The sequence below is a fragment of the Nyctibius grandis genome, chromosome 14 (assembly GCF_013368605.1).
Source record: "Nyctibius grandis isolate bNycGra1 chromosome 14, bNycGra1.pri, whole genome shotgun sequence".
NCBI lineage: Eukaryota > Metazoa > Chordata > Aves > Nyctibiiformes > Nyctibiidae > Nyctibius > Nyctibius grandis.
Genome location: NC_090671.1, coordinates 13,570,572 through 13,598,231, shown reverse-complemented (window position 1 = coordinate 13,598,231; position 27,660 = coordinate 13,570,572). Strand labels below are relative to the sequence as shown.

At 45.9% G+C, this 27,660-nt stretch overlaps 3 protein-coding genes across 11 annotated transcripts in view; all 3 read left to right on the top strand.

The window, feature by feature from the left end:
* The window catches only part of CLIP1 (CAP-Gly domain containing linker protein 1), a 66,513-nt gene extending 54,163 nt beyond the window's left edge, over positions 1-12,350 (top strand). For all 9 annotated transcript variants that reach the window (XM_068412369.1, XM_068412371.1, XM_068412370.1 and 6 more), the window contains 6 exons: positions 3,541-3,593; positions 7,878-7,995; positions 8,269-8,428; positions 9,185-9,234; positions 10,570-10,694; positions 11,371-12,350. In XM_068412369.1, coding sequence (XP_068268470.1) covers positions 3,541-3,593; positions 7,878-7,995; positions 8,269-8,428; positions 9,185-9,234; positions 10,570-10,694; positions 11,371-11,593 — 729 coding nt within the window. In that variant the 3' untranslated portion in view covers positions 11,594-12,350. The remainder of the gene's footprint in view (positions 1-3,540; positions 3,594-7,877; positions 7,996-8,268; positions 8,429-9,184; positions 9,235-10,569; positions 10,695-11,370) is intronic.
* Positions 12,351-13,155: 805 nt separating this feature from the next.
* On the top strand, positions 13,156-22,978 carry VPS33A (VPS33A core subunit of CORVET and HOPS complexes). Its single transcript, XM_068412855.1, has 13 exons — positions 13,156-13,276; positions 13,357-13,422; positions 13,502-13,629; positions 14,191-14,380; positions 15,173-15,289; positions 15,985-16,159; positions 16,880-17,073; positions 18,790-18,916; positions 19,099-19,166; positions 19,738-19,875; positions 20,263-20,400; positions 20,562-20,730; positions 21,299-22,978. The coding sequence occupies exons 1-13, from the start codon at positions 13,175-13,177 to the stop codon at positions 21,490-21,492; spliced, it is 1,806 nt and encodes a 601-aa protein (XP_068268956.1). The 5' UTR covers positions 13,156-13,174; the 3' UTR covers positions 21,493-22,978.
* A 1,808-nt stretch (positions 22,979-24,786) lies between these two features.
* Positions 24,787-26,470, top strand: LOC137670266 (uncharacterized). Its single transcript, XM_068412975.1, has 2 exons — positions 24,787-24,940; positions 26,145-26,470. The coding sequence occupies exon 2, from the start codon at positions 26,210-26,212 to the stop codon at positions 26,342-26,344; it is 135 nt and encodes a 44-aa protein (XP_068269076.1). The 5' UTR covers positions 24,787-24,940; positions 26,145-26,209; the 3' UTR covers positions 26,345-26,470.
* The last annotated feature ends 1,190 nt before the right edge of the window (positions 26,471-27,660 follow it).

Sequence of the window (27,660 nt, the reverse complement as noted above, 5' to 3'; positions counted from 1 at the left end):
TCTGAGTAGTGGTGTGGTAAGAGGATGCTGTCATCCTGAACAGCCAGTGGGAGCTCGGCTCCCCACTCCCACGTGTTTTCTTAAATTACTTCAGAATCTTTGAGGCAACCTGTTAATTTTCAGAAGGAGTTGTAACATGAAAAGGATTCAGCAACATTGGTCAAATCTTTCTGCCTGTTGGATGTTGATACACAGAAAGTCCCCGAGGGAAGGGACCCTTCAGCCCACAAGGCTGGCAGCAGTCACTGCAGCCTCGGTCTGTGGCCGCCGTTGTTTCCAGATGACCTCACCAAGGAGTCCTGCTCTCTGCATCCTGCCTGCTGTGGTTCTCTCAGCGAGGATCCTTCTCTCATTGCCAGGATCGAGAGCTTGGTCTGTGAAGCGCAGGGATTAGTCAGTCATCTTGCAAACTGGAATATTCTCAGTTCACTTGCACCACGGTGTTTTCTGCCCATGAGGAGATGATCAAAGATCTGGAAGATCTGCTAGAGCTCGGAGAAACAGTCTGTTTGCCTTCTTCAGCCATTTGTGTTGCATTATGTCCTCTTCTGTGAGGAAGGTGTAACCTGCATCTCGGAAACGTGGGAGCGCCGTCTGGTGCATTCTCTAAACGTAGTATTTAGGCTGTGGTGTCGTTAGGTCTAGTGAACTGCACGGCCTCCTAAAACACTGGAAGAGGCACTTGGTATTCCAGGGAGCTCTGTGGTGGCAAAAGGAACAAAGGCAAAATGGTGTCATTTAAAATGCGGGTTTCCTGCCGAGCGTCACATAACTAATGAGTACAGCTCTTCTCAGCTCAGTATTGTCCAGCTCTCGGTGGTGAAACGTGCGGTCCATGCCCAGAACTGTCATATATCCTGGTGGCTCCTAAAAAGCATTCTCTGTCTTGTCTGGAGCCTGTGAAGTACTAACCGTCCTTTTCAGTCTGATAGAAACCTCCTGTTACCCCGAGGAGCAGGACTTTTTTCATCTTCCCTTTAGCTCTTACCCAACCTCAACTTCACAGTCCCCTTGTTCTACCTTTGACTCTGCTGGGTTCTCTTAATGAAACAGCAAGGAAACCAGCCGGCCCTGAGGATTCCTGCACGGACAGCCCTGGCTGGGGCCAGCACAGTCTCGGGGATCCCCACCACCGCTTCTACTTTGCTGTCGCTCAGGTGAACGTACACGGTGTTTAGGCACCATGTTGCAGGATGCTTTGGGCTTCCTGGCTTCAGGCTGTCTATGGGGAGTGGAAAAATGTTACTGTGAAGAATTGCTCGATTAGATTTTAGAGAATAAGTGTCCACGGTGGCACTGGGGAGGTTTAACAGAGCAGGATTGCTCATGGAGCCGCGGTTCATGCAGCGGGTACTGAAAAGCTGGACAGCAGGGAGGAGAGCACAGAATGTAGCAGCGCTTCGGTTGTGTGAGTTTCTGGGCATGTGCCTATTAAAATGCTGTCAGAAAGGTACCCAGCGTGTGTTTGAAGTATTTTGAGCAGTCGCTATGGTAACTATGTAAAGTATCTATAGAAGTGTGTTAGTCAGTTGGGTTAGTGAATCTGTGGCTGCAAAATTAATGAATACTCTTTCATGAATGATTTATCCTGACATCTAAAGGTTAAAGTGTCTTGCACTAAAGATGCTGAGGGGTGCTTTTCTATATTGATCCATAAATAATTAGCTGTTTGTAATTAGTTAAAGATTCCCAGTCAGATAGATATTGAGCTCGGGGAGCTTTTCTGGCTTCAAATTATTTGTTGTGGTATTTCGGGAGCCTCAGACCTGCCCAGGCATTTTAACTTCATTGGAAAAAGTATCAAAACATCTCCTACCTCAGCTGGTCCATCTTCTGTTAAAGGTATGCGAGGAGTCTGCTCTGAGGCTGAGAGAGTGAGCGGATTGCTGGAGATGAGATGAGAGCAGGGGTGTCCTTTCTCCCTTTCTACCACGAAGCTGCTCAAGGCTCGATCCGTGACTCGTGCAGCTGCAACAGGGGGTTCGAAGCTGCACAACTCCCCTACATCTTGTTCTCCTTTACTTTGCTCTCTTTTAAATCCACTTCTGTCTTGGTCTGTACAGAAATGTGCAGATGTAAGGAGTTTGTATAGGCTGCCTCTGTGTAGGAAGCAGACAAAACTTCTTGGAAGCAGGGTGTATACTGGGCGCCGCTGGTGAAATTACTGGGTTTGACTTGCCTGCAGGAACAATTTGGCCATATCCCCATCGTGCTATGGCTGCTCACAGTTACTGTGGTCACTTCCCTTGAGGGAGACATTTTGATTTTCTTTAAGACTTCTTAATACAAGCCTCCCTACACTCTTCTCATATCTATTTTTCGTATCAATAAAGTTGTCTGATTAGCTCCAGCAGAATGATACCAATTAATCTTAAACCTGGAAGGCTGAACTGCACTGCAGTACGTGAAAGGAGAAGGTGAGTTGTCAGAAAAGGTGGAGGAGACAGTTTGTCTGGGGGAGCTGCATTTAGCTGAGAACTGGAGGCTGGCAGACAACCTTCCTTCACCTTGGAACTTGCTTAACGCTTTTATGCCCATCTGTGCCGAACCTGAATGTCTGCGAAGCGCTGAATGTCTTTAGTCTATAAGAGACTGTTTGCTGTTGTTCCCGGGGCTCTGAGGTTGCCATTATAAATATATGTCTCACTGATCTTGTGGGTGAACCCTGAAAGCTTGTGAGATCTAACCAGAGATTGTGTTCGAGTCAAGGCACAGGTAGCTGCTACTATAAGCAGTTCTGTAGGGCAGTAATTGCTGACTTTGGCCATTGAGTAAGAAGAAAGGAGGAAATGTTGAAAAATAATTAATTGGCCTGAAAAATACTTCATTGCTTAATCATATCAGATGTTCGGTTACCCCAGTGTATCTTCTGTGGTGGGGCTTTACAGTTCTGTTGTTGTACACATTATGGTTGGTTGTTTTCTTTTTCTTTTCCTAAATCTGTGTGTGCCTGTCTGTTCGGACACCAAGAACCTGCAGCAACAGTATTTTCAGTTGAAGACCTCACTAGTTGTAAGGGCTTAAGGCAGCCCCACCGAGTTACACGTTCAGGGTACAGTAACAGACACCAGACCAACAGCTTTAGGGATCAATAATTTATCTCTAAATAACGGTACAGTAACAAATACGGCTCAGCAGGACAGTTATCCAGGTCAGAGCAACAGCAAATCCAGTGATTCACCAATACTGAGCTAAACGTAACTGCCGGGCGCAGAAAGGCGTAGGGTTTTCTTTGGTGTGCACGGGGGCCTGGAAACGCCGTGTAAGGCCATAGTAGCCTCACACCTCTCGTGTGTGCACAGGATGTGAAAATACCATATAAAGCAGTAACAGCCCCTTCCGAGCTAACGTTCCTGCTCACTGAACAATTTGTGTTTGTGTGCGTGTGTTGTCCTAGTAGAACATCGATTACTTTGAGGATTTGTAGGCTCTGTAGCCTCTCCCACGTTTGTTTTATGATGATAATGATGCTCTGATGTATTACCCTAAGGAAACAATCCTTAGTGTATTAACTGTAGTCTTTTTGTACTTGTGTTTTAGCTGGAAGAGGAGAGATCAGTGCTCAATAACCAGTTATTAGAGATGAAAAAGAGGTAAGTTGTTTTTTCTGATGTGTGTTGAACTATACAGTCCTACCGAAAAACTTCAGAAAACAGAATACAAAAACAGTGCTGAGAAAAAGCGGTTCTTTTCTGTTGTATCATAGTTAAAAGTCCTGAGGTTGTTACACAGATTGGCTTACCAATGATACCTTCCCCATTTTGTTTATTAAAATTGAGAAGGAAATATAATTGTATTAATATAAGACCATGTTAAGCAGTGGTATTTACTGTTTCCTCTTGAGTTATGCACCTCTTGCGTTGTAGTAGTTCTCTTCATTTTCAATAACCAGTTTAGTGTTTGGTTTTAGTCTGCTCTGGAATATTGGATTATCTGTCAGTCTGATAAATATGCATTCATACAGAGCTGACCCATCCAGGTCCTAAGGAATAATGGGAAAATACAGTGATGCTAAGGATTGTTATTTAAAAAAAAGCAAAGCAGCAGTTATTCAGCCTGGCATGGATTGTTGTCATGGTTCTGGGATGTTGAGTTCACTGTGGCAGCAGTTATTGCAGTTCATTCAGCCCTGTATTTAAATACCAGGAGATTCAACCTGGGTGACTGGGACATCCGTTGTAAACTGTGCTGTTCATAAATGGTCCCAAGTGACAAAATTTACTGTCTTTCTGCAATAAATGTATGGAAAGCTGATGGGCTGAGCGCCACAGTGCCTTTAGGAGAATGTGGGCTTTTCCAAAGCAGTTACAGAAATTTCCTGCATTAATAATGGTCACAACAAAGAACAGCGAGTGGCACTTTGGTATTCATGCACACCCTTTGCTACTCAGTGTTACACACTGATCCCTTTTTTATTCCCTAATAATCTGTTATTTGGGAGTGGGTCATACTCTGTCGTAGCTTCCTCTGAGAATGTAGGTTTGCTCAGTTGATCAGAGAGGCAAGTGAGCAGCTGAACCTCCAGCTTTAACCCACCTCCTGAGCTGGATCGCTCAGCCTTCAGCTGCACAGAATAGCCTAAGTGTAAGTTAGTTTTTTAAGATGAGGTGAAGGAGAAGGTAAGGAGAGAAATCTTCAGCTGGTGTAAAGACCATTTGACACCCACAGCAGTCAGTATGTTTACACCAACTGAGGATCATCTCCAGCATATTTGGTGTGGAGGAAGGGAGGGAAAAAGGATACTCGTGCTGCTGGCAGCTTAGAATGCTGTTTATAGCCTGTTATTTAACGTGTTTTAAAACATGTATTTTAAATAGTTGAGCTCCGTCTAGGAGCAACAGGAGGTGGATATTTATGAATCAAAGAGGGTTCTATGTTCCTCCAGCTCATTAGGGTCATTGTGGGTTGCTAACTGTCTTACTGTCTTTGAGCTTGCGCTACTTACCAATACTCATTTCATTCCTCTCTCTTCCCTTTCCTACCCTTGCTTCCTTTGCTATATCTGTGTGTCTTTAATGGTAAGACTCAAGAAAGTCTATCCACGTTACAATAAATAATTTTTTTTTTAAGTAAAGTTGTTGTACATATTTTGGCTGCCTTTGTCCCTTGGTGTCTTGCTTTTGTTTTGTAAGATATTCAGCTATATAGAGATATATATATATATATAAAAAAAAAAAAAGTCTATATTTTTTACCAAAAGAAAGAAGCCCCTTGGTGCAAATTTAGTTATTCCTTATAAAATTTTGCTTTTCTACTCCATGTTTCTAACGTGTGGTTCTTGTTATCTTGCATTTTTAAAGCTTGCCCAGTAACACTTTAAGGTATTTGCTTCATTCTTAGAATTTCTTATTTTTGTAGTAAGGGAAGAATCTGGGTGATTTTTTTAATGTTAAAACAAAACAAAACCCTCTCTATCCCATGACTTCCACACTCTGCTCAAAACATGGTTTAACGTCCTCTAGAAAGTGAAATTTTAAAATGACGTGTGAAATGACAAAATAATTTTTATTGTTGTTTTTCTTTAGTCCCAGCTGGCAAGATTATTTTGGACATGAATTGGCAGGGAAAAAGTTTCAAGTTCACTGAATCAATTTCCTTTTTTTTTTTCCTTGATAAAACAAATACTTTGCACAAGATTTTTCTTGCAAGTTATCACTGTGTAGTGATTCACATTCAACATACACTCCTTACATTTACTGTCTCTCATGCTACAAACGACACTGAAGCTGAGAGCGTCGCTGGGGTAGGCTCTCAGCTGATGCTGGAAGCGAGCTGTGATCCACACTTACGCAGAAGTAGGTAGTGACATACACCTCCTGTGTGGGGAGTTTTCCAGTTCCAGTGTTTCAGAGGGCCTCCAGCTGGAGCTGTAAAGCGTTGTGCCTGGAGAGACTGCCCTGGAAAAGAAACACACAGGGCTACAGTACAGGGACCTTTTTCCCCCTCTTGTTTTCTCTCCTCTTTTTTTCTTCTCTTGTTTCTCTCCCCTTGTGTTACAGTATTGTAGACTCCTGTATTGAATTTGGAATACATATTTATATGCTTACAAACGTTTGCCTTTTTCAACCACCTAAATTCTTGTGGTGGTTGAAACCAAGCGCAGTAAATGACAAGTTAACCATATTTGTACAAAAAGCATATGTTTGGTCTTGATCTCTAAGATGAAGATCTGACCAAAAAGCGGAAACATTGACTAAAGAACAAACTCCTGAACGTGAGATGAGTCACCGGGGTTCACAGCTGCGTGTACAGCAAAGGGAAGCCCGGGTGAAGTCTCAGGTACAGGAGAGCTGGTGAGCAGCAGCTTCCAGATGGACTTTCCCATTTCCCCTGCCTTCAGGACACGCTGGATTTGCAGTTCAGTGGACTGGAGAGGGCAGCTGTGCTCTGTCAGCACGTCCCATGCCTTGGTGGCACATTTCTTTCCCACACCACCACCTGCCCTTTTGATCCAGTTCAGCAAAGCATTTAAAAACACGGGTCAGGCTGGAGCGTGTGTGTGATCCGGCTGAAGAGCACAGAGTGCTGTCCTGCTTTTAGTGCTTTGCTGAGTCTGGGCTGGCGAGGAGATGTGGTAAATGCCGTTGCCCTTTTGGTTTTTGCTGACAGGTGTGTCACTGTATTTGAAGGCAAGACCGTGCAGCCTGCGATCTGTTGTGTTTCTGCTTCTAATAATTCTCTCATTGTAAAAATGTACCAAACCCAAAATCTACCTTTTGGTTCTTGTTTGGTAGCTGTGTCAGCTTTTCTAAACCCCAGATTCTCCACTTGCTGCTTCCATTCCCGAGTATAATCTTAACAATGAAAGAATTGCATTAATTGTGCTCTCATTGTTGAGTTTCCTATTTATCTTGGGTCGGTGAGATTGATTGTATTTCGTGGTCTGGGTATCGTGGCTCTCACTAACTGTAGATACTGTAGAAAGCTTTTCCATTTGACCTTAATAGCTGTCCCCTACTTACCGAGCACCGTCACACAAGGACACATTCTGCTCTTGATCCCTCAAACTGTCCTATGAGAGTGTAGTTTTGTTTAGTTATTAAATGAAATCGTTACCTCACTTGGTATCTTTGAAGTATTGGCTACTTTGTGCTTTTTGTGCAGCGGGTGTGCACTCAGGGAGCCTAGTTTGTCTTCAGCACTCACAGCTAGTAAGGAGCGAAGAGGATGTCGTAGCTGTGATGCCTTAAGATCACTGTCGGGACAGGATCTGTAGGCAGAAGTCAGGTCTCATTAGATCAACTGAGAAGGCTGGGAAAACTGGACATAGGTACCCAGCAGGAGTTCATCTCTGCTCTGGAGGATTTCTTTTTAACCCTTCTTCCATGAAGTAAAACAAATCCCACACAGTTTTGTGCTGAAACAGTAGTTAAAGGCCCAGGAACTCTCTCAAAGTGTGTGCTTCAGGAAATAATGATGTTACTGAGATTAGTGAGGACCAGCTGATATTTCCAGCATCATCAATGCTTTGCATGACAACTTGTATAATGAGCTTTGCATGTGTGTTTTGTTGCTTGTTAATAATTTTCAAGAAGTAACAAAACTCTGAAGTCAGGTTGTTGTGGAACATTGTGCAACGTGTTTGTTTATGCTGTATCTCCCCAGTCTGTTAACTTGCTTCTTTAAATTCAAATGGATACGATGATATGCAGATTCTGGCATGTACTACCTAGGTAAAGTTTTTGCTTTGTTTCCACCGTTGTAACATCTGAAATGTTTATACATATATAAAATCTTAGTCAAGTACAGAATTGAAATTTGCTTTTTAAGAATCACTTCTTACAGTAGTCTAATACTTGAAATTAAATTAAACTTCTTTGGGCGACTACAGTAATTATTCTTTAGATGATTTCTGGTTGTATTTGTTTTTCTTTTAGAGAATCAACATTAAAACAAGAAATTGATGAAGAGAGAGCATCTTTACAAAAATCCATCAATGTTACTAGTGCCTTGATCACACAAAAAGATGAGGAACTGGAAAAACTCAGAAATGAGGTAAGTGAGGAACAGTGGAACGCTGCTTCATTTCGGATTAAGTTATGGCTAGAAGTGTACGGCTTTGTATGCTTGCTCCTAAAGAGCTGGCTAATTCTTTTTCTTTATTAATTTAGCTTAAACCTTAGAATGAAATCTTTAGGTAACCGTGCCTACTTAGGTGACTTCTGGTGTGTATTTTTGGTGACTATTCAGCCCTTACTACTAAGGATGTTGCCTTGGTGCTCTGGCTTCATTCTGGAAGGCCTAAGCATTCTCAAATAATTCTTGCAGATCACGGTGCTCCGTGGAGAAAACGCTTCTGCAAAAACCTTGCAGTCAGTGGTGAAGTCGCTGGAGTCTGATAAATTGAAACTTGAGGAAAAGGTGAAGAACTTGGAGCAAAAACTCAAGGAAAACGACGAACGGCCTTTAACTGTGCCTAGCCCCTCAGGTAAAAGCGAGCGCCTCTTACTGCCTCTGTGCCTCCAGCTTTCATCTTCTAGATTTTGGCAGCTGTTAACCAGATAGTTAGAAGGAGGTTTAACTAGTTGAACCTCCTGAGATATGTGACTTTCCCATTGTAGAACACACGTAAGATTTGAATGAAGGAAATCTGACCAGCTGCAAAATGTGAAAGCTGAACACTGCCAGTTAACCCCCTTCGCAGCGGGGCGGGGGGCAGTTTGACTTGAAATGTGCATAAAACTTCATCCTGTTCGTGGTGTGGCTTCTGTGCAAGAGCCTCTCTCAGACTGATGTGGTTTTTCCTTGCTGTAGCTGCAAAGTAACACGTAGGCGTTGTAACAAAACCTCCTACGTGAGCACAGGACTGGGGATCCCACACCTGAGACACTCATGCCCACCTTACGCTGAGCTGCTTAAGCTTCGTACCACTACAGTCCCATCTCTCAACAGAGGAGCGTTCCTCTGCGATCTGTGAATGTTTGCTCTCACCTATACGTACATTTTATGTGTTTTAATAAGTAACATGCAGTATTGAGTACGATTCTGGAATGCAGCAGCCAAAAATGCCCCAAAAGTCACCCTTACTGAAGCTCATACTGAGTGATTAGAAAGCAGTGAGAATGACGTCTTTTGGAGACCAGAGGCTGTTACATTATTTCAGTCTCTGACTAAGCCATTGTATCTTCCATAATTTAGATTACTGGATACTTATACCTTGTTTGTTTTTTTTTTTTCTTTAAAGGTGACACTGCTGCTAATCTACTTCAGGACGAAATTGCAAAAGAGAAGCAGGTATTTGATGTGAAACATCAGCACGCTAAAACAGCACTGTGTCGGTAGGCAGAGGGAAATATTTCTCCAAAGACAGTTCCTATCAGATTTTGTACATCAGAATTATAATGGGCAGATTTATCTTGTAACCTTCTGCTTCTGAAGGGAAATATTAGTGACAGGAACTATGAAGAATCAAGTGATGAGTGATGCTGGAGAAATAGTTCAGGTTACTGGAACATGAGGAAGCAAGCAGGAAAGCAGGGGTGGCAAGTTTTGACCTACAGCCCAGCAGAGCACACTCCTAAAGTGCTCCTCACTGTTCTTCCCAAAGGTTCCTTGGATGTGAACAAGGAATAAGGTGTGGCCCACCTGAATCTGTGGGGCTTGTCATCTTGGAGAAGCGGGCTGCCTGAGCTCCCATGCTACTTCTAAGCTTCTGCAGTTGAAAACGTTGGTCTTCGCTTCTTAATTGCAGACCTTTACTCAGAATGAGGGTTGGCAGCAGTGGGGCAAGGAAGCTGCTCGCTTAGGATGTGCTTGGTAACAGGAGAAACGGGTGTCAAAGACTGTGATAATCATAATGAGCATGGGAAGTGCTGCCGTGTAACGGGCAGCCTGTGACAACAAATGCCTAGGAAGCACGGTTAGAACAGAAGCACCTTCTGCTCATTGCAAAAGTCCTTGTTAGATCACTGATGTCAGTCATGTTGATTGAAAAATGTCTTCCTAGTCTGTACAGAGATCAGGAGTACTGTAATTAACACACACTGGTCACCAATCTTTTTCTGTTTTTCTGTCTCCTTGAATTCACCTGCTGATGGCAACGCTTCCTCCCAATCAGCACGAGGTTTGTTCCACTTCTTGGCTTCCTTTATTTTATTTACTATGTTAATTTGCCAGGCATTACTTGATTACATTCAGCAGTGCTGCCCTGCTGACCTCTGTGGCTCAGACTAGCTTTGGGAGATGCTGTACAGGTGCACTGTGCTGTCCCACCTCCCCTTCCAGGACAGCTCTGAGAGCATCCTCCAGAGCTGCAGGTTCAGAGGAAAAGAGACACTGTTCTGATCAGAATTACACAACTGGATTTATGTTCAAAATCTATCGGTGGTGGGTTGACTGGGCAGAACTACCTGGCTCCCTGGCCAGAAATCCCAGTGAGGGTCTCAGACGGCCTTTGGGAAGGTCCCTTGTTCTCTCGGTGTCCACAGGTGCTCTCTGTAACGCAGCGATCCAGTGGGAAGAGCTAATGCAGATCTGCACATGTCAGCTTGAGGGTTATTCCTTTGCTGCTCGCTTTCACTGAAGTGCAGCCCTCAACCTGCTGACTGTCCTTGTTCTTCACTGTCATAGATCGACTTCCTGAATTCAGTGATAGTAGATCTGCAAAGGAGAAACGAAGAGTTGAACTCAAAAATACAAAGGATGTGTGAAGCAGCCCTCAACGGCAACGAAGAGGAGATAAATAACTATGACAGGTATAAATCCTCAAGGAAAACCTTGGCTTGTGTTTTGGGAACTGTTGTCAGCTGCACAACGCACCAGCCTGAGGTCAGCTGTCAGAAAGACAAATGTAGCTTGCTCTTGAATTCAGTGCTTGAATCCAGCCTTTTTTTTAGGTCCGTTACTGTGGTGTACCTGGTGGTGCAAAGGGATCCTCTGTCGTTACTGATCACGCACACTGATGTATCGTAACATACGTGTTGTCAGTCTTGGTTGAGTCTGGCCCTTTCCAAATTAAGTAGAAGAGTCTTTGCTCTCGAGAGGCCGGTAGCTGCACTGAGATGGGGAGATCGAGTCTGGAGAAATAGAACTAAAACCTGTTTGATACGGAGTGACTTCAGATCTCTTCTATCAAGGGAAAAGAGAAACTAGTTACGTGTGTTTCTTTTTTAAGTAATGTCTGTATTTGTGCAAATATTTACACAAACAGAGTGGTTTGTTTAGTAAACATTACAAGGATTATGGGGGCACTGCAAGGTAGCTGAGATGTCAGAAGATCTTCAGAAGAGGTTTTGTTATTTTTTTGTGGTTGCCCACCGTAGTGTTTCCTTAGTGTCAGTAATTACAAGGCAGGTGGCAGGGCAGGGCAGCAGGCCCTTCTCCTTCACGAAGAAGTACCCTGCTTGACTTGTGCTGGTGCTGATCTTGCAGTGAGGAGGAGAGCCTCTCAAAGAAGAAGCCTCGTCTCTTCTGCGATATCTGCGGCTGCTTTGATCTTCACGACACAGAAGACTGTCCGACGCAGGCACAGATGCTGGAGGAGCCTCCCCACTCAGCTCACCACGGCAGCCGGAGAGAGGAACGCCCCTACTGCGACACCTGCGAGATGTTCGGGCACTGGACGGCCGACTGCAACGACGACGAGACCTTCTAAGGCAGCGCGCGGCCGGAGGCTGGACTGTCTGTGCGCCCTGCTCGGGCCATTTATACCACCAGCATTTGTGCGTGCTGAATGTCAGGAAAAGGGACAGTGTTTCTTGACCCCCTCGCTCCCGTTCCCCTCGCCCATCCACTCCAGAATCCGTACATTGATAAATATTTTGCTCCTTTGCTAATAAATACCTTATCTCCCTTTAATATACTTAAGTGAAATATAAATAAATGATTTAACAGATGACTTTATGCTATTTCTTCCCAGGTTCTGGGTTTGTTCCCACTTTTAACAAGAAATGCCCTCATGCTGTTGCATCTGTTGATGGGAAAACATGTATAGGAGCGAAGCACTATAGTTATATTAAAGCTTATTTAAATACTTTAAAATTATGCTGTTAATTTTCATATTTGCACTAAACCGTTTTAAGGCTGAATTTGTACATTTAGATTTTTAAGCTTTTTTTTTTGACACTGGACTGGGTTGAGAAATGTTTCATCTTTATTTTCCTTTATTCATTTGATTGTGATTTCGCTCGGTGAACGCGAGCTCTGGGCACCGCTCGGCGCGGTTTGACGACTGTGAAACGTGAACTCGTGAAGCAGGTAAGGAAGGAAGGGAGCTGCTGCGGGGTGCTCAGAGCCCCGTACGCTGTGCGCACCTCCACCCCCTTGGGGGACAGCCTTTTTTTTTTGTTTTTTTTTCCTTTTTGCATTCTTTCAGCTTCTATATAGTGTGTGGTGTGTGTGTATATATGCATATATATATATTAAAGTTATATTTTGGAAAAAAAACAAAGAAAAGTGTGTTTTCTTTCATCTCTTTCTGTTCTGGTAGGAATGTAACGGGCTCTGTGAGGGGACAAACGCGCCCTGGGCCTGCGCTGTAAATAAATAGAAATAGAAATAAATAGAAAGGAAAAGGTTAGGAGTTAAGAGTTGCTAACGCTCACTGGCCCTCCGGTGCGGTTACGGCCGGCGGACGGTGCTGGCGTCAACAAACCGGTGGCAGACGGGGGGTTTGGTGCTAAAAGGGGGGATTTGGTGCTAAAAGGGGGGGATTTGGCGCTAAAAGGGGGGGGATTCGGTGCTAAAAGAGGGGGATTTGGTGCTAAAAGGGGGGGTTTGGTGCTAAAGGGGGAATTTGGTCCTAAAAGGGGGGGGGTTGGTGCTAAAAGGGGGGAATGCGGTGCTAAAAGGGGGGATTTGGTGCTAAAAGGGGGGAATTTGGTGCTAAAGGGGGGGATTTGGTGCTAAAGGGGGGGATTTGGTGCTAAAAGGGGGAGTTTGGTGCTAAAAGGGGGGGATTTGGTGCTAAAAGGGGGGGATTTGGTGCTAAAAGGGGGGAATGCGGTGCTAAAAGGGGGGGATTTGGTGCTAAAAGGGGGGGTTTGGTGCTAAAAGGGGGGTTTGGTGCTAAAGGGGGGGATTTGGTGCCGCGGCGCATGGCGCCCGCCAGGGGGCGCTGTGCCGCCGGGCTGCCCCCGCCGCGGCCCGTCTCTCTCTCTCCCTGCGTGGCCCCGCCCCCGCCGTCACGTGGCGCGCGCCAGGTGACCGCCGGCGTCACGTGGGCGGCGGGAGGGCGATGGCGGCGCACCTGAGCTCGGGGCGCGTGAACCTGACGGCGCTGCGCGAGGCGGGGCGCAGGGAGCTGCGCGAGTTCCTCGACAAGTGCGCGGGCTCCAAGGTGAGCGCGGGGGGCGGCCCGGGGTGGGCCAGGTCCGGTGGGGCCCGGGCCGCGCCTGACGCCTCTGTCCCTCCCCGCAGGCGATCGTGTGGGACGAGTACCTGACCGGGCCCTTCGGGCTGATCGCGCAGTACTCGCTGCTGAAGGTAAACGCGGCGGCGGCCCCGCGGCGGCCCCTGGGCGCCCGCCCGCCCGCAGGTAACGCGCGCCCTTGCTTCCGCGTAGGAGCATGAGGTGGAGAAGATGTTCACGCTGAAGCCGGGCCGCCTGCCCCAGGCCGACGTCAAGAACGTCATCTTCTTCGTGCGGCCGCGGCTGGAGCTGATGGACATCATTACCGACAACGTGCTCCGGTACGGCGGGCGTGGGGGGGTGCGGCGGCGCCCAGGGCCCCGCTCGTGGTTCTCTGCGTGGGAGCCGGCCGGGGCTCCTGCCGAAGGAGGGGACAGGTTTGGCCTGGAACTGCGATGTGGTTCGTCACGTCTGGGCTCGAAACAGGGAACTATGTGAGACACCGAAACCGCAGCGCAGCCGCTCTCGGGGCTCGCGTCGGGGTGCGAGACGCCCTGGGAGGAAGGGGGGTTTCACTTCGGCTGGCGATGCAGAGGGTGCGTTCCTCGTTAAAAAGGATGGAGGTTCCTTCTAATTAGCTGGAACAAGTTGTGCTTTGATTGATCTTTTGGGAACTGCGGGAAAACCAAGTCACCTTGCCCTGATTTCAGACCTGTGGCTGTGGATACATACGGCTGGGTAGAAAATATTCTCAAATACTAAGCTGGGAATGGAAGTTGGCAATAATAACCAAGCGCAGCATTCCTATTTCCTTTGAATTCAGTGCCCCCAGCCCGCAGCCTGTGCTGGTTCCTGCACAGCTGAGTTACCATTTGCTGTGCTCCTGCCTGTGACTCTTCCAGGGAAGACAGAGGCCGCTCTCCCCAGAGGGACTTCCACATCCTCTTCGTGCCGCGCCGCAGCCTGCTCTGCGAGCAGTGGCTGAAGGAGCAGGGCGTGCTGGGGTCCTTCATCCACCGAGAGCAGTACAGCCTGGACCTCATTCCCTTCGATGGAGACCTGCTCTCCATGGAGTCTGAGAGCACGTTCAAGGTAAGCGCTTGTTTCGTCTTCGAGGGAGAATGCTGTGCGTTTCTGTGAGGTGCTCGGAGGGTTTGTTGGTGACCTGCACAGCAGGGAAAGGCCGTGCAGAGTGAATGTGGCTTGATCCTGAGTGCTGAGCTGAGTCTGCACTTCTCTGTGTTTTCTAAACGCAGAAGGAACAATCACTACACCAAGCTGCACCCCAGCTCCTCCAGTTTTAACTGCTGGTGTTATTTTCACAAATCGAGCATTCATGAGGCTTAAAATACTTAGTCGTTACAAACGCCGGCACGGTTTGTGTCTGTACGCGGCCGAAGAGCCGTGTACAATGGTTACGTTGCGCACTGAGCTGCACTGAGAACTAACAGCTGTCACATACCAGCTGTGTACCCTCTTTTCTCAGAATGCTGCTCTGGGGTTGGAAAGGTTTGAGCGTTTCTCTGCCTCATTAAGTGTAGCCCAGAGGACGCGTCAGGGCTTGCAGCTGCTTGTCAGCAGCTACGATGAGGTGGTGCGCTCTCAGACTGGCCTCCTTAGAGGGAGAGGCTCTTTGCAGTCACTTTCTGGCTCTCTTCTCTCCATCAAACTGGGAGTGGCATATGGGGTTCAGAAATATTGCAGTGTCTGGTTTGATCAAATGATTTGATGTGGTAATGGCACAGATAAGGTCTGTATTTGCCAACAGCCATAGTTTTTCCCCAGCCTATGTCTCCTCTGAACTGTTCACACAGACCACGTTCTGCTGTGGAAGCAGCTGTGTTGGATCGACACCTTCCATCGGGAATCCTTCTTCTTGTTTAGGAATGTTACCTGGAGAGCGACCAGACGAGTCTGTACCATGCGGCAAAGGGGCTGATGACACTGCAGGCTCTCTACGGAACCATCCCGCAGATTTTTGGGAAGGGCGAGTGTGCCCGGGTGAGGCAAATGTTGCTGCTGAAAAAATGCATCTTGTTCTGTGGAACTGCTGTACGGAGTGTTGGGTTAAATGCACCTGTGGGTTTTTTGAATCCAGCCACGGACCGTTCTCGTCATATTGAAATTTCAGGATCGTGGCCATCGAGTCTTTGTCATCTCTGGCCAAAAGAACAATCTTTGCTGTTCCATAAGTCTTCCTGTCAGGAGGATTTATCTGATTTCATATGCTTTTTGCTCATAGGTGCACTGCCTTCGTGTTTTCAGCAGCTCTTTCTGTGGAGTTTTAACACTTAGCCACTCTGTTGGTATCAGAAGGGGTGAACAAAGTGCAAAATGTGTAACCTGCTGCTCCTGCCTTAGCTCTTTCATCTCTCCCTCTAACTCACTTGATCCACCTATGGTTTAATTGGTACTTTTTGTAATGAGGGAGTGGCTTGAGATGAACCCAGTGCTTTGGCCACAGTCACTGTCCTGCTAAGCTGCAGAGAGCAGCACAGAGTACTTTTTTCTTTTTTTTTTGGGGGGGGGGGTCTTGTCCTGCCCCCATCTGTCAGCCAGTTTGTACCTCTTGCCATTCTCTTCCCTTACACAGGGCTGCGCCCCATACTTGCATAAGCACGTGCTTGTACAGCCTAGAAGTCAAATCCATTTCTTGCAGCCTGCACCATAACCAGACCGACATGATTTATTTTCAGCACGTGGCTAATATGATGATCAGGATGAAGCGCGAGTTCCCCGGGAGCCAGAACTCCATATTTCCCGTCTTTGATACCCTCTTGCTGCTGGACCGCAACGTTGACCTGCTGACGCCGTTGGCTACGCAGCTGACGTACGAAGGGCTGATAGATGAAATCTACGGCATTCAGAACAGTGAGTACTGCTGGGGGAGGGGGAGGTCTCCAGCACGCTGGAGCACTTTCAGGGTGTCGGGGTGGGGGTTCTGCTTCACTAAATGACTGTGACGTGGGAGCAGCTCACCTGAACTTAGTGCAGGGATGGTTCAGTTCCAGGCTAGAGCCCATCAAGATCAGCTCTGGCCCTCTTTTTGCCTAGGAAGGGGAGTTGGGTACAGTGCATGGTTACTGGATGGGCGTATTGTGGCTGTTGGCTGGGTGCAGATGCAGTGACACAGAACAAGTAGCTTGGGAGCAGCGACGTTAGTGTCTGCCTTTGCCCTCCAGCCTGGCTGGCTCACGCTGTGGGGACAGGAACAGTTTGTGAAAGGCTATTCAGAGCACTCCTGCTCTTCAGGAGGTAGTGAGAACAACTCCAGAGAGGCATTTCTGGGTTTTAATCCCTCCTGCTGTACTGAAGACTGGCTGGCAGGCTACCTCCAAACCTCTTTGAAAGCAAGGCAGCTAGCACTTGGGTTCGGATCACGTGTGTTTGTATAGGTCTCTGGGTCCCTGGGTGAGTACAGGGAGGCTCTCCTTAATTAACACATATGCACTGAGTCATCTGGGTGTTGATATTAGCTTTGCTGCTCAGAACTGTTTCCAGCTCAGGGGACATGTTTCCACAGCCTGCTTATCTTAGCTTCTGGTGGTGAAGTTCCAGTCCTTACAAGGGTTATTTCTCTGCCTTTGGTAGCTTATGTGAAACTCCCTCCTGAGAAGTTTGCCCCGAAGAAGCAGGGTGAGGGTGGGAAAGATCTCCCCACAGAGCCCAAGAAGCTCCAGCTGAACTCTGCTGAAGAGCTGTATGCTGAAATCCGAGACAAGAACTTCAATGCTGTGGGGTCAGTGCTGAGCAAGAAAGCCAAGATCATCTCAGCAGCCTTTGAGGTGAGGCCTGTATCCAACCGTGCATCTCTTGGGCATTCTTGTCATCCAGTAAGTCACAGTCTGTGTTCAGCAGGGTAATCCCCCAGCCAGAGAAAAAACAGGTAGCCTTCAGAAGCCCCTCCAGTCTGTTCCCCTGCCCTGGGATGAGATCAGCTCCACAGTGACCGTTCTGAGTAGTTGTAGATCAAATCTCCTCTTAAGAATCCTCTCTTCTCCCCACACCTCTGTTCTGGGGCTTTTCCTGTCCTCACTGCTAAAAGCTGGTCTCAGAGCTAGCCTAAATCACACTGCTGCTGTGTGAGCCCGTAGTTCCCGTAACAGGAATTGCTTTCTTCAGTCTGCACAACAGTCAGGTGCTGCTTCCCTCTGCAAGAGGCCAAAGGTTAATTTTAGCGTGCTGATCAATTCCACTTTGTTGCTGTTGTTGCCTGTTGACTGTAAGATCCTTTTCCCTTTGTATTCACTGAGGACACAGAGAAAAGGCTTTAAGAAATAAAACTCCAGAATGTACATTCATAGAGTATTATGGCTGGCATAAAAACCAACAAGAATGTGAAAAAGACAGTTGTCTCACGGGAGTTTTGACCTGTAAATTCAGGCTCACGTGTCACCTTAGGCAAAGCTGGAGTGCTGTGTGGGGTATGTTTGTGGTTTTGTTTGAAAACATCCTGTTGATGATTCATAAAGAAACTGAGATCCCACAGCTCTGCTCTCGGGCTTCATGGTGATTCTTGAGAGAACTTGTTACGCTGATTGTATTTCCTTGTTTTTTTCTTTGCCTCTTCACTTCTGCCACATTTAAGATGAGGTAGCGGTACCTTAACTGAAATACTGTGTGCTCAGCCTCCTCTCCTAGTAAATGCCCATTACTGCAATATTAGTGCTGAAGGTGCTAAAGATGGATTATTCATACTGGTTGTTAAAAAAAAAAAAAAAAAATTAAATTGTCAGAGGTAATAGGTGATAATGAAACAGCAGCATATTGGCAGCAGAGGACTTATTCAGTTGCAGGCTTCATCATTATCACTCTCCTGCCTGCACTTGCCCATTTAAATCCTTCACATATGAGTCAAATTATTATTATTTTTATTCCAAGTTGCAGCAAGAGGCAAGTAGCCCAAATAAAACAGAGACCTCTGGACTGCTCTGAGAGCTGAAGCCTGCATTGTGCTTCATCAGATCCTTGCGCAAAACCTGGGACGTTGTTACAGCCAGGTACAGTGAATGGCGGGCTTCTGCTCGTGAGGGACACAGACCTGCCAACCCAGTTCCTCAGCACCTTTCACCACTGCTTGGAGGGGAAATGTCCCCAATGTCTGCATTTGCCTAGAGCTCCCTGTTTACTGGCAGCTAGCAAAGTAATTAGTCTTTGCATGGAGAAGGTAGTTTTGGTGGCAGGGAGCCTGAGGAGCAGATAGTGATGGCTGAAGTCAGACAAAGGTGGAGAAAAGTGATTGGCAACACTGGTGTAATGGAAAAAAACAGCCTAATGATCCTGTTGTATTATGTCCTGCCTCTTCTAATGACCAGAGTGCTGTTACAGGTAACGCTGTGACTTTAGTATAAGCACTTAAAGTCTGTTGTCTAGAAGGTTGCATGTCTCTTATCAGTATCTGCTGTTGCAGTGAGTAGTGTAAAAAACTTTTTCATGATAAAATGATCTAGTTGGTGTTACTAATCTGAAGAAGACCTAACCCAAGTGATGGATTTCTTTAGGAAAGACACCACGCAAAAACCGTCGGAGAGATCAAGCAGTTTGTCTCGCAGTTGCCACACATGCAGGCAGCAAGAAGTTCTCTAGCAAACCACACCTCCATTGCAGAACTCATCAAAGACATCACCAGTGAGTATGCGTTGAACAGTCTGACTGATTTAAATAAGGCAAGATGCAAGACACCTTGATGGACAGCATTCAGCTTGGCAAAGATTGGCTTTGCTCCATCCAGTGCATCTCTGCTGAAGTGTTAAATGTAGAAAATAAGCTGTCAGGTGCTATTGTATTGATTTTTCATTCTTTTCCCAAAGCATCTGAAGATTTCTTTGATAATTTGACAGTGGAACAAGAGTTCATGTCTGGAATAGACACAGACAAGGTAAGTAGATAATGACAATTAGTGACTTATGTCTTAAAAAAACCCCCAGTGTATTCCTCTGGGTTTTTTACATTTGGGGTTTTTGAGAGAGGAAGCATCTGATCTAGATGATTCTGTCTCCTTCCAGTGTCAAGGTTGTGAGCTCTCACGTGTGTCCCCTTGCACATTTGCAGTTTTTTCCACTGCTTGGAGATGGTGCTGTACCGTGTGCTGTGACGGGCTGTGGTTGCCCATTGCCTGTAACACAGATGTGTACAGGTGGGGTGCTGTGACTTGCACAGGGGCACTATGTGCTGTGAGGGATCAGTGACAGATTCCAGACTGTTAATTAGCATTTTTTCAGTGCCTCAGACAAAGTCTAGCTATTGACTGTGGAATGGACGTGCTTTACCAAGGTGCTAGGTAGAACCAGTGCTGGATTGCTGTTTTACAGTCTTGAGCTGCCTGGAGAGCAGCTGCATCCTCTTTCTTGCTGTTTTGGAGATACTAGGCAAAACTAGATCTTTCCTTTCCAGGTCTTTTAGGCACTTTAACAGGTCTTTAAATAACAGCTTATATATTTTTTTAATAGGTTAACAATTACATTGAAGACTGCATAGCTCAAAAACATCCATTAATCAAGATCTTACGTCTCGTTTGCTTGCAATCTGTATGCAATAGCGGACTGAAGCAGAAGGTTCTGGACCATTACAAAAGGGAGATTCTCCAGGTTGGGCTGTAACTTTTGGATCAATAAATTTCTGAGAAAATCCACGTCAAATCCTCAGCTCTGCAACACTTACATTCTAGACAGACACATCTTATACATGGGTAGTGTTGACTTCCCGTGTGTACAGACGGAGCACTGAGGCTTCTGTCTGGGCTGATAGCAGTGACTCAGGAGGTGCCTATGTGTGTTTTACAACGTGTAGATACAGAGAGGTTTGTATCATTGCACTTTTTACTATTATGATTTAAACACTCTTATGGGAGACACTCTAGACAGATCTTAACCAAAAAACTTTTTAAACTAACATCTTTCCCTTTTTTTTTTTTTTTAAACACTCTGGTCATGGATTATTGACGTGGTATTAAAGGTAAATTCTTCATATTGCAGACTTATGGCTACGAACATATATTGACCTTAAACAACTTAGAAAAGGCCGGACTCCTGAAACCTCAGACAGGTGGTAGGAATAACTACCCAACGATCAGGAAAACCCTGCGCTTGTGGATGGACGATGTTAATGAACAGGTAAACAGGCGCCTCAGCAGTGAACATCACATCTAACAATACAGAATCACGTGCAGCAGGAAAACCTTCATATTTTATTTTATTTCATTTCATTTCTGTGGTGCTGCTTTGCAGCATGAAGTAGCACTCACCTGCTGCTCACACTCTGCTCTCTCCTGCAGAACCCCAACGATATCTCCTACGTGTACAGCGGCTACGCCCCGCTCAGCGTACGCCTGGCACAGCTGCTGGCTCGGCCAGGGTGGCGGAGCATAGAGGAGGTTTTGAAGATGCTGCCAGGTCCCCATTTTGAGGAGAGGCAGCAGTTACCCGCTGGCCTTCAGAAAAAGCGTAAGTTTTGTTTCGTTTTCCCATTTTTTTAAAGGGAGATGCATCTCTTGTTAGGCTGGAATGAGGCAATCGGAAATCAGGGCTGGCAGAGTCCGGGCATCTATCTCATCTCCCCGTTCCACTGCAGTATTAGATCTACCTAACCCATTTCTGACAGAGCTTTCTGGCCTCTTTAAAACTTCCATTCACATACTCAGCCTGCTGTTAATGCACAGCACCATGTGCACTGAAAATACTACAGAGCTGTACATCTGTGTAACTTCTTATCAGACTACTAAAATAACCTTACACTGTGATTTTAATAAGTAACATTACAAAGAAAGTCAGCATCACTCTCCTAGTATGAAGCCTGGGCAGGCAGAGGCACATCCTGTAAAGGGACTCCAGAGCTGGGAGCAGAGTCTGCATTTCTGGGCCCCAGTCTGGCATTCTGCCCAACAGGTTACTCCTCTACTCCAGCTGTTATCTTTATTTTAGTATTGGGTCATTCTGAGTTTGACTGACAGTTGATGGATAGGAGATGTAAAAATAAAACTAAGACAGCCTGTAAATTTCTCTGAATGCACAGGTCAACACGGTGAGAACAGAGTCACTCTGGTGTTCTTTCTGGGAGGTGTGACGTACGCAGAAATAGCTGCCCTGAGATTTCTGTCCCAAATGGAAGATGGAGGCACAGAGTACGTCATTGCCACTACAAAACTCATCAATGGAACAAGCTGGATCAAATCCTTGATGGAAAAACTGGAGCCTGCCCCTTTCTAGGGTCTGTGGCAAGAGACAGTAAAAGGGAGGCGCCCTGTGTGACACGGGCACACCAGCTTCTGGTCCTCTACTGTGGCTGCTTGAAGGTCAGAGAACCACACAGTGAAAGCAGCTCTCCTGAGACCAGCTCATGATGCAGTTACCCTCGTCCCTCTCTGCACTTGTGTTCCTACTGCTTGTGGAGCTTCCTAGTAGACAAGCAGTGCTGAAAGGCACTAACAAATCAACAAGGGGAGAGAAATCCCTGCTTATGGTCTGAATTGGCAAACAAGTGCTGGGGCGGGGGGAGCAGGGATTTGCCCTGGTCCTTCTGTTTGGCAAACTGCTTCTTTTTTTTCTTTCAGTTTCATTTTAGTGGGAGATGTGGTTACTTCTTCTTACCCTCCTAAGGTGCTGATGTTTTCTGTTCCTGATTTCATGCCAAGGCCAAGGCATTCATTTGGTTTCCTGCAGCAACAGCTAAACCTTGAATTATCCACATGCATGTCAGCAGTACTGACTATGAATACAACAACTGCACCCAAATTATGAGGGAGATGCTCAAGCCTTTTACTTCAATCACCCTCTGAAGGCACCAGTGTGAGGTGGCTTGTTTGTCCTAAGTCCACCCACCTGACTCTGGAAAGCTACTCCAGAGTATGAATTACATCAGTGTGTCAAGAGCTTGCTTATGTTTGAAGACACACACAGAGACACTCCCCGCATGGGACTCAGGCCAAAAATAGCTATGTCAGTGACCCAGTAAACAGCAGCTTTGAAACAGACACTCTTTTCACACACCCCCATTCACTTTCTAAATTGTGTTTGCGGCCACAAGCTGTTGTAGAGCTCAGAATAAAGGAATTTTCCATGGCCTTGGTGCCTGGGCCCTTCGTGTTGCTGAGCCAGTGGGAGCAAGAGGCAGCTTCTGGCTCCAGAAGACTCAGCCTTGCAAAGTGCTAGAGGCTGGGAGGGCAGAGCAGGGGTCTTTGCTTATGTCTGTGCAGCTGACCACTGCCAGAGCCTCTGCTGCTGTGCCTCAGCCCTTTCCCCAGTTGCTGTCACACACTTCAACAGCAACCACTGGGGTCTCTTGTTTCACACTGCATTTCACTCTTAAACAGTTAAAAAACAACTAAAAAAAACCCACAAAAACAAACAAACAAAAAAAAAACACCAAAAAACCAAACTCCACCTCACCCCTTAAATCACTCTCTTAGCAAACATTTCTGCTCTTAGTTATCCTGCACAAATATGTCCCCAAAAAACCCTTCATTACTCCAAGTTACAGTTACGACTGAAGGTTTCGGTTTGTTGTTTTGCTTCGTAAGATCGAGTTCTGCCAAATCCGCCCCTTCACAGAGCCCCTCTGTCTGTCTAACTCCAGTTGGCTTATTAGAAGAAAATAAAAATGTGTTTAAGCTTTTTTGAAAGTGTTTGATCACTCCCTCCCTCTCTCCCTCTCTCTGTCTCTGGAATACAAAAATAAATAAAATAAAACCCTGTACTGTGGTAGCTGTATCCTTTTCCCGCTGCCCCAGGATAACTGACTGAATTACTTAAGTTTTTCTAACATCTGGATGGTTTTTTCTTTAAGCTTATGCACTAATTACATTCTGCTCTGCCACTCAACATACTACATCAGAAATATTTATGGGATTTCTTGACTTTTAAAGACAAGTAATACATTTTTTAATCCTTTGAGACTTTTTACTTCAGGTGAGTAGGCAACTTGCAGACTCTTCTTACAAAAACAAAACATGCTGCAACTTTGACAATGATGCAAGGAGCAGAAGTGGGTTGCCTTGCTCTCCATGATTTCTGCAGTTCCACTCTAAAGTAGGCAATTTCACAGTATTTAAAAAGAAAATTGAAGTAGCTTTGGATCAAAAATTAGATGTTACTGTGCAGATAAAAAACAAGAAATGATGTGATTCAGTGCAACCCTTACAGTGTCCTTGGCTTGGCCTCGAGGGTGTTTATACTATCACGATTTCCAGACTTTTTTTTTTTTAGATCTTAAAAACTGAACTAATTGCAAGGAAATGAATAGCACTGACCAGGCTCATTTGCAAACTAAGGTCACGATGTGTAAAAACACCACAAGTGAATAAAGGAAACCACACAAAGTGCAAAGTCAACAGCTTTTTCACTTGAACTAGCAAATATGTTCGTTAGTAACACTAGAGGCAAAACTTGTTTCAAAAATAATCTATGCTGGACACTTGGTAAATTAATTTACCAACAACACTGCTGCATATTTTTTTGCAGACTGTAGCCTGCACTACCACCAAGCAAGAGCCATGTGCACTCAAACTAGGCACAGTCTCTTCCTGGAACTATACAACAATAACAACAAAAAATAAAAGCATCTTGACGTTGATCAATTCTCTGGAGGCTTATGACTTAATGACTTATGACAATTACGACTTAACAGGCTTCCTGAGCAGCTTGATTATGTTCTGCTTCTGTCTAAGGCCTTGCTGACCACGCGGGTAATAATTTGATAACAAGAGAGCCTAATTAAATTAAGGAACCATTTTCTACATCATAATATCTTTGTAGGTAAGAGATTTGATTTGCAGTACATACTCTTCCTTCTCTCTGCTGTCTGCATTTGTCTGGATTACAAGCAAAAAAAGAAAACATCACCCAACCTCCACCCCAAAAGACTTTCACTTTTCATGTAACACTAAGGGAAAGCAGTTTTGCTAAAAATAAGCATACAGCTTACCTCCCTCGTCCCCCTTGCTGCAGAAGAGTTGTAGTGCTTGCTCTCTAAAAGGTAGGGATGACTTCTTGGGTGTGCAAGGGTGAAGCTAGACCAGTGACCTAGTGACAGTGCAGCGATTAGGCTGTCTTCAGCACTCACTCCCGTTTGATAAAAGAGCCTGACTCAGGCCGCACAGTTCCATCCTGTGATGTGCTGCTGCTCAGGGAGCATCCCCAGCTGGATGGGAGCACCCTCCTGCCTGAGTGGCCCACAGAAGCACAGGGCTCTCAGAGAAGAGGCCCAAAAGCCTTCCAGGTAATTACAGACTAAAAAGTATAAGATGACACAACGCTTTGTTGAGGGGGAGAGGAAAAAAAAAAACCAACAAAAAAACAACCACACATTTAAACAAATGGAGGTTTTGACGTGGTAACGCTAAGCCATGGTGCTTAAACTCACCAAATACTGTTGGAAAGGCACTCTGGGGAAGGGAGCTGTCTGGCAGGCTCTGTGCTGCCGTGCTGCACAGAGCGCAAAGGCGCTATGATATAATCATTGGTCCTGACCACACCTAGTGCATTAGTCCTCGTGTGGCTGCAAACACAACCTCATTACTTCTGGCTCCCGGACGAGCAGCTCAGAAGGGGATCAAACTACAGCACAAACCGCTTAGAAGCCAGAAATTCAAGGGACAGCTGCAGAACAAAACTAGAGAGACACAGGAACTTTATGAAGTAGAGTCCATCATCTACCTGGGTAAGCAGTTTATTTATCAACATCTTTTTAAATAATCAGAAATCACATAAAGCCTATAGATAGAAAACTTCAATGCTTTGAACAACTGGGAAACCATGGCTGCTTTTAAAATGCAATAGCTCCTAGAATGTATACATGTGCCTGAGCTTAGAATGAAATGACTGAACTCTTTAATTAAAGACCAAAAAGTGAACTCTTTCTTTATCACAAGAACTCTTTAAAAAATATTCTAAAAGTGGCAGGATGGGAATTCAGTTTACTTCGGCTGGCTTTAGCCTGTTTAGAAGAGAAATAATCCTTTTAGGTTAGCTTTATCTTAAGTCTGGTTTTAAATTCCCTTTATGTGCTTGACCAAGAGTGTGGATATTTTTGATCAGGCACAATTATGATCAAAATTAAAAAGAACATGTAAATTGGAGGGATGGTAGAATTTTTAGATGGTTCGGCACAGCTTTAAGGCTAAGCAGCCAACAACTTCTGTGAAAGAGTTCAGATTTTATATTAAACTAACAAATGAGCAATCCCTTCTAAAGGGATATGTAAGTATGACTTTAAAATATAGCTAGAAGATGAATTCTAAAGCATCTTATCCCACTTCTCCCATTTAAAGGTTATTTTTAACGTGAGATATAAATATTTGCCTGTGCAAACTTGTATTTAAGCCCCGGTTTTCGTCATTCTTAAACAAAAGGCTCAGTTTGTGCCAGTATCTCCATTAGATGCAATTATATCATTAAATATTAATGGTGGCTTCCTTGGAGGCATTGACCACTTTGATCAGAACACACTGTTGGTAATGCACCATCAGCGACCGCTCTGAACGTGAAGCTTCCTGGCTGCACAGCCACTGACACAGGGGGAAAGATTCCAGGAGCCAGTTGGACTCTCTGTAAGGGCCTCTGGCCCTTACCAACACGGCAGTGTCCACTGCCTGTGTGTCTGTATTTTAATTTTCTTAGTTACCAGCCCTGATTTAGAGACTGATCAGATTCTGAACTCTTTTTTCAACACTGCGCAGCTCAGAAACCCTGTACAGGACTCTGAACAAGCACACACAAGTCCAACCTGACACTAACAACCTTCTTAGAAGGACAGGTGGCCACTAACCCTCCTGAACACAGCTGCTTCTCCCCACAGCAGAACCACCCTGTCGGCTCTGCAGTCTCCTTGCTGGGAAAGACTCATCCTGTCCCTTTGCTTACAGAGCGGGGAGGAGCACGGCAGCAGCCAGCCCCACACACCCTACCTGCCGCAGTGCCGGGCAGAACCATGCCGGACTCCTTTGCCGTCCACTTCCTCAAGGTGCTGAAGGAGCTGCTGGCCTTCGTGCTGTTCAGTTACACCGTGCTGGTCGGGGCGCTGCTGCTCGCCGGCTGGACCACGTACTTCTTGGTGCTTAAATGAGAGTTCCTCTTCTGCTCCTAAAGCCACGGGCTGGCCAGGGGCGACTGGCTCCTCCGTGCAGCTCGCCCTGCGCGTCCGCTCAGCACACAGGACGGCGGCCCCCTCCTGCAAGCGTTTTGCTTCGTTACTGCCTAATCGTAATCTTATTTTCTTATGTAAAAAAGATTAAAAAAAAAAAAGTCTCTGCATGCATGCACTTTACTGATCTATGTGGCTCTTTGTATCTCCTAGACATTCGCCCGTGTTCCCCACAATATTTAAAAGCCTCCCAGTAATTTTCTCCTGGGATTCCCACCCCACACCCTGCCTCAAGAGCACAGCAGTCTGCCGAGCACGGCAGAGGGACGGGAGGGATGCAACGCAATTCAAACACGACCAACGTCTCAAGTAAACAAGTCCTGCCTTGTCTAACTCTGCCTCATTAAGGGTGTGAAGGCAGAGATACAGAAATTACTTATAATTTTTTTTTAGAAGTCCTAGGAAAAGACATTTCAAATCTGCACAAGGTTTCCCTCTTCCTACAGTTTTATGAGGTACGCTTCATGGGGTTGTGGCACCAACACCACATTATCTACAGGCCTATTATTTGGCACTCTCAAGTGTGCAATGCTTTTCAACAAATGCTTAAAACATGGAGTTAGCTTAAAGATGTGCCTGTGACACAGCATAGCCTTGCTAAAACTACACCATGCTGAGCAAACTGAGTCTCACAGAGAACATATAGGAATTTCTGGTATATACAAAAAGAATAAATATAATTGATCAAGGCCTTTCATGTAGAACTACACAGGAAACCTTTGCTGGAGAAGCTTGTGGATTATCACTAGTGTGGAACTATACTGTGAGGGTGGTGAGACCCTGGCCCAGGCTGCCCAGAGAAGCTGTGGCTGCCCCCTCCGTGGCAGTGTTCAAGGCCAGGTTGGATGGGGCTTGGAGCAACCTGGTCTGGTGGAAGGTGTCCCTGCCCATGGCAGGGGGTTGGGACTGGATGGGCTTTAAGGTCCCTTTCAACCCAAACCAGTCTGTGATTCTACGATTCTACGAACTAACCAAAAGCAAAGCAGCATCATATAGTCTTAAAAAAAACAAAGATTAAGTAAAACGGGGGGGGGGGGCAGAACCTGTGGCAGTCAGCGCGATCTCGGCCAACCCTTCTGCTGCTGACCTGACGCACAGCTGAGGGCTGTTCTCTGCTGAGCCGGGCCGGCCTGTCAGGGGCCTCTGTGCAGGGGAACACAGAGGAACCGACCAAGAGCGGCCTGAGCTGAGAACCCCCAACACCGTTTCTGCTTCACAGGCCTGTGACGGTGTGTCCC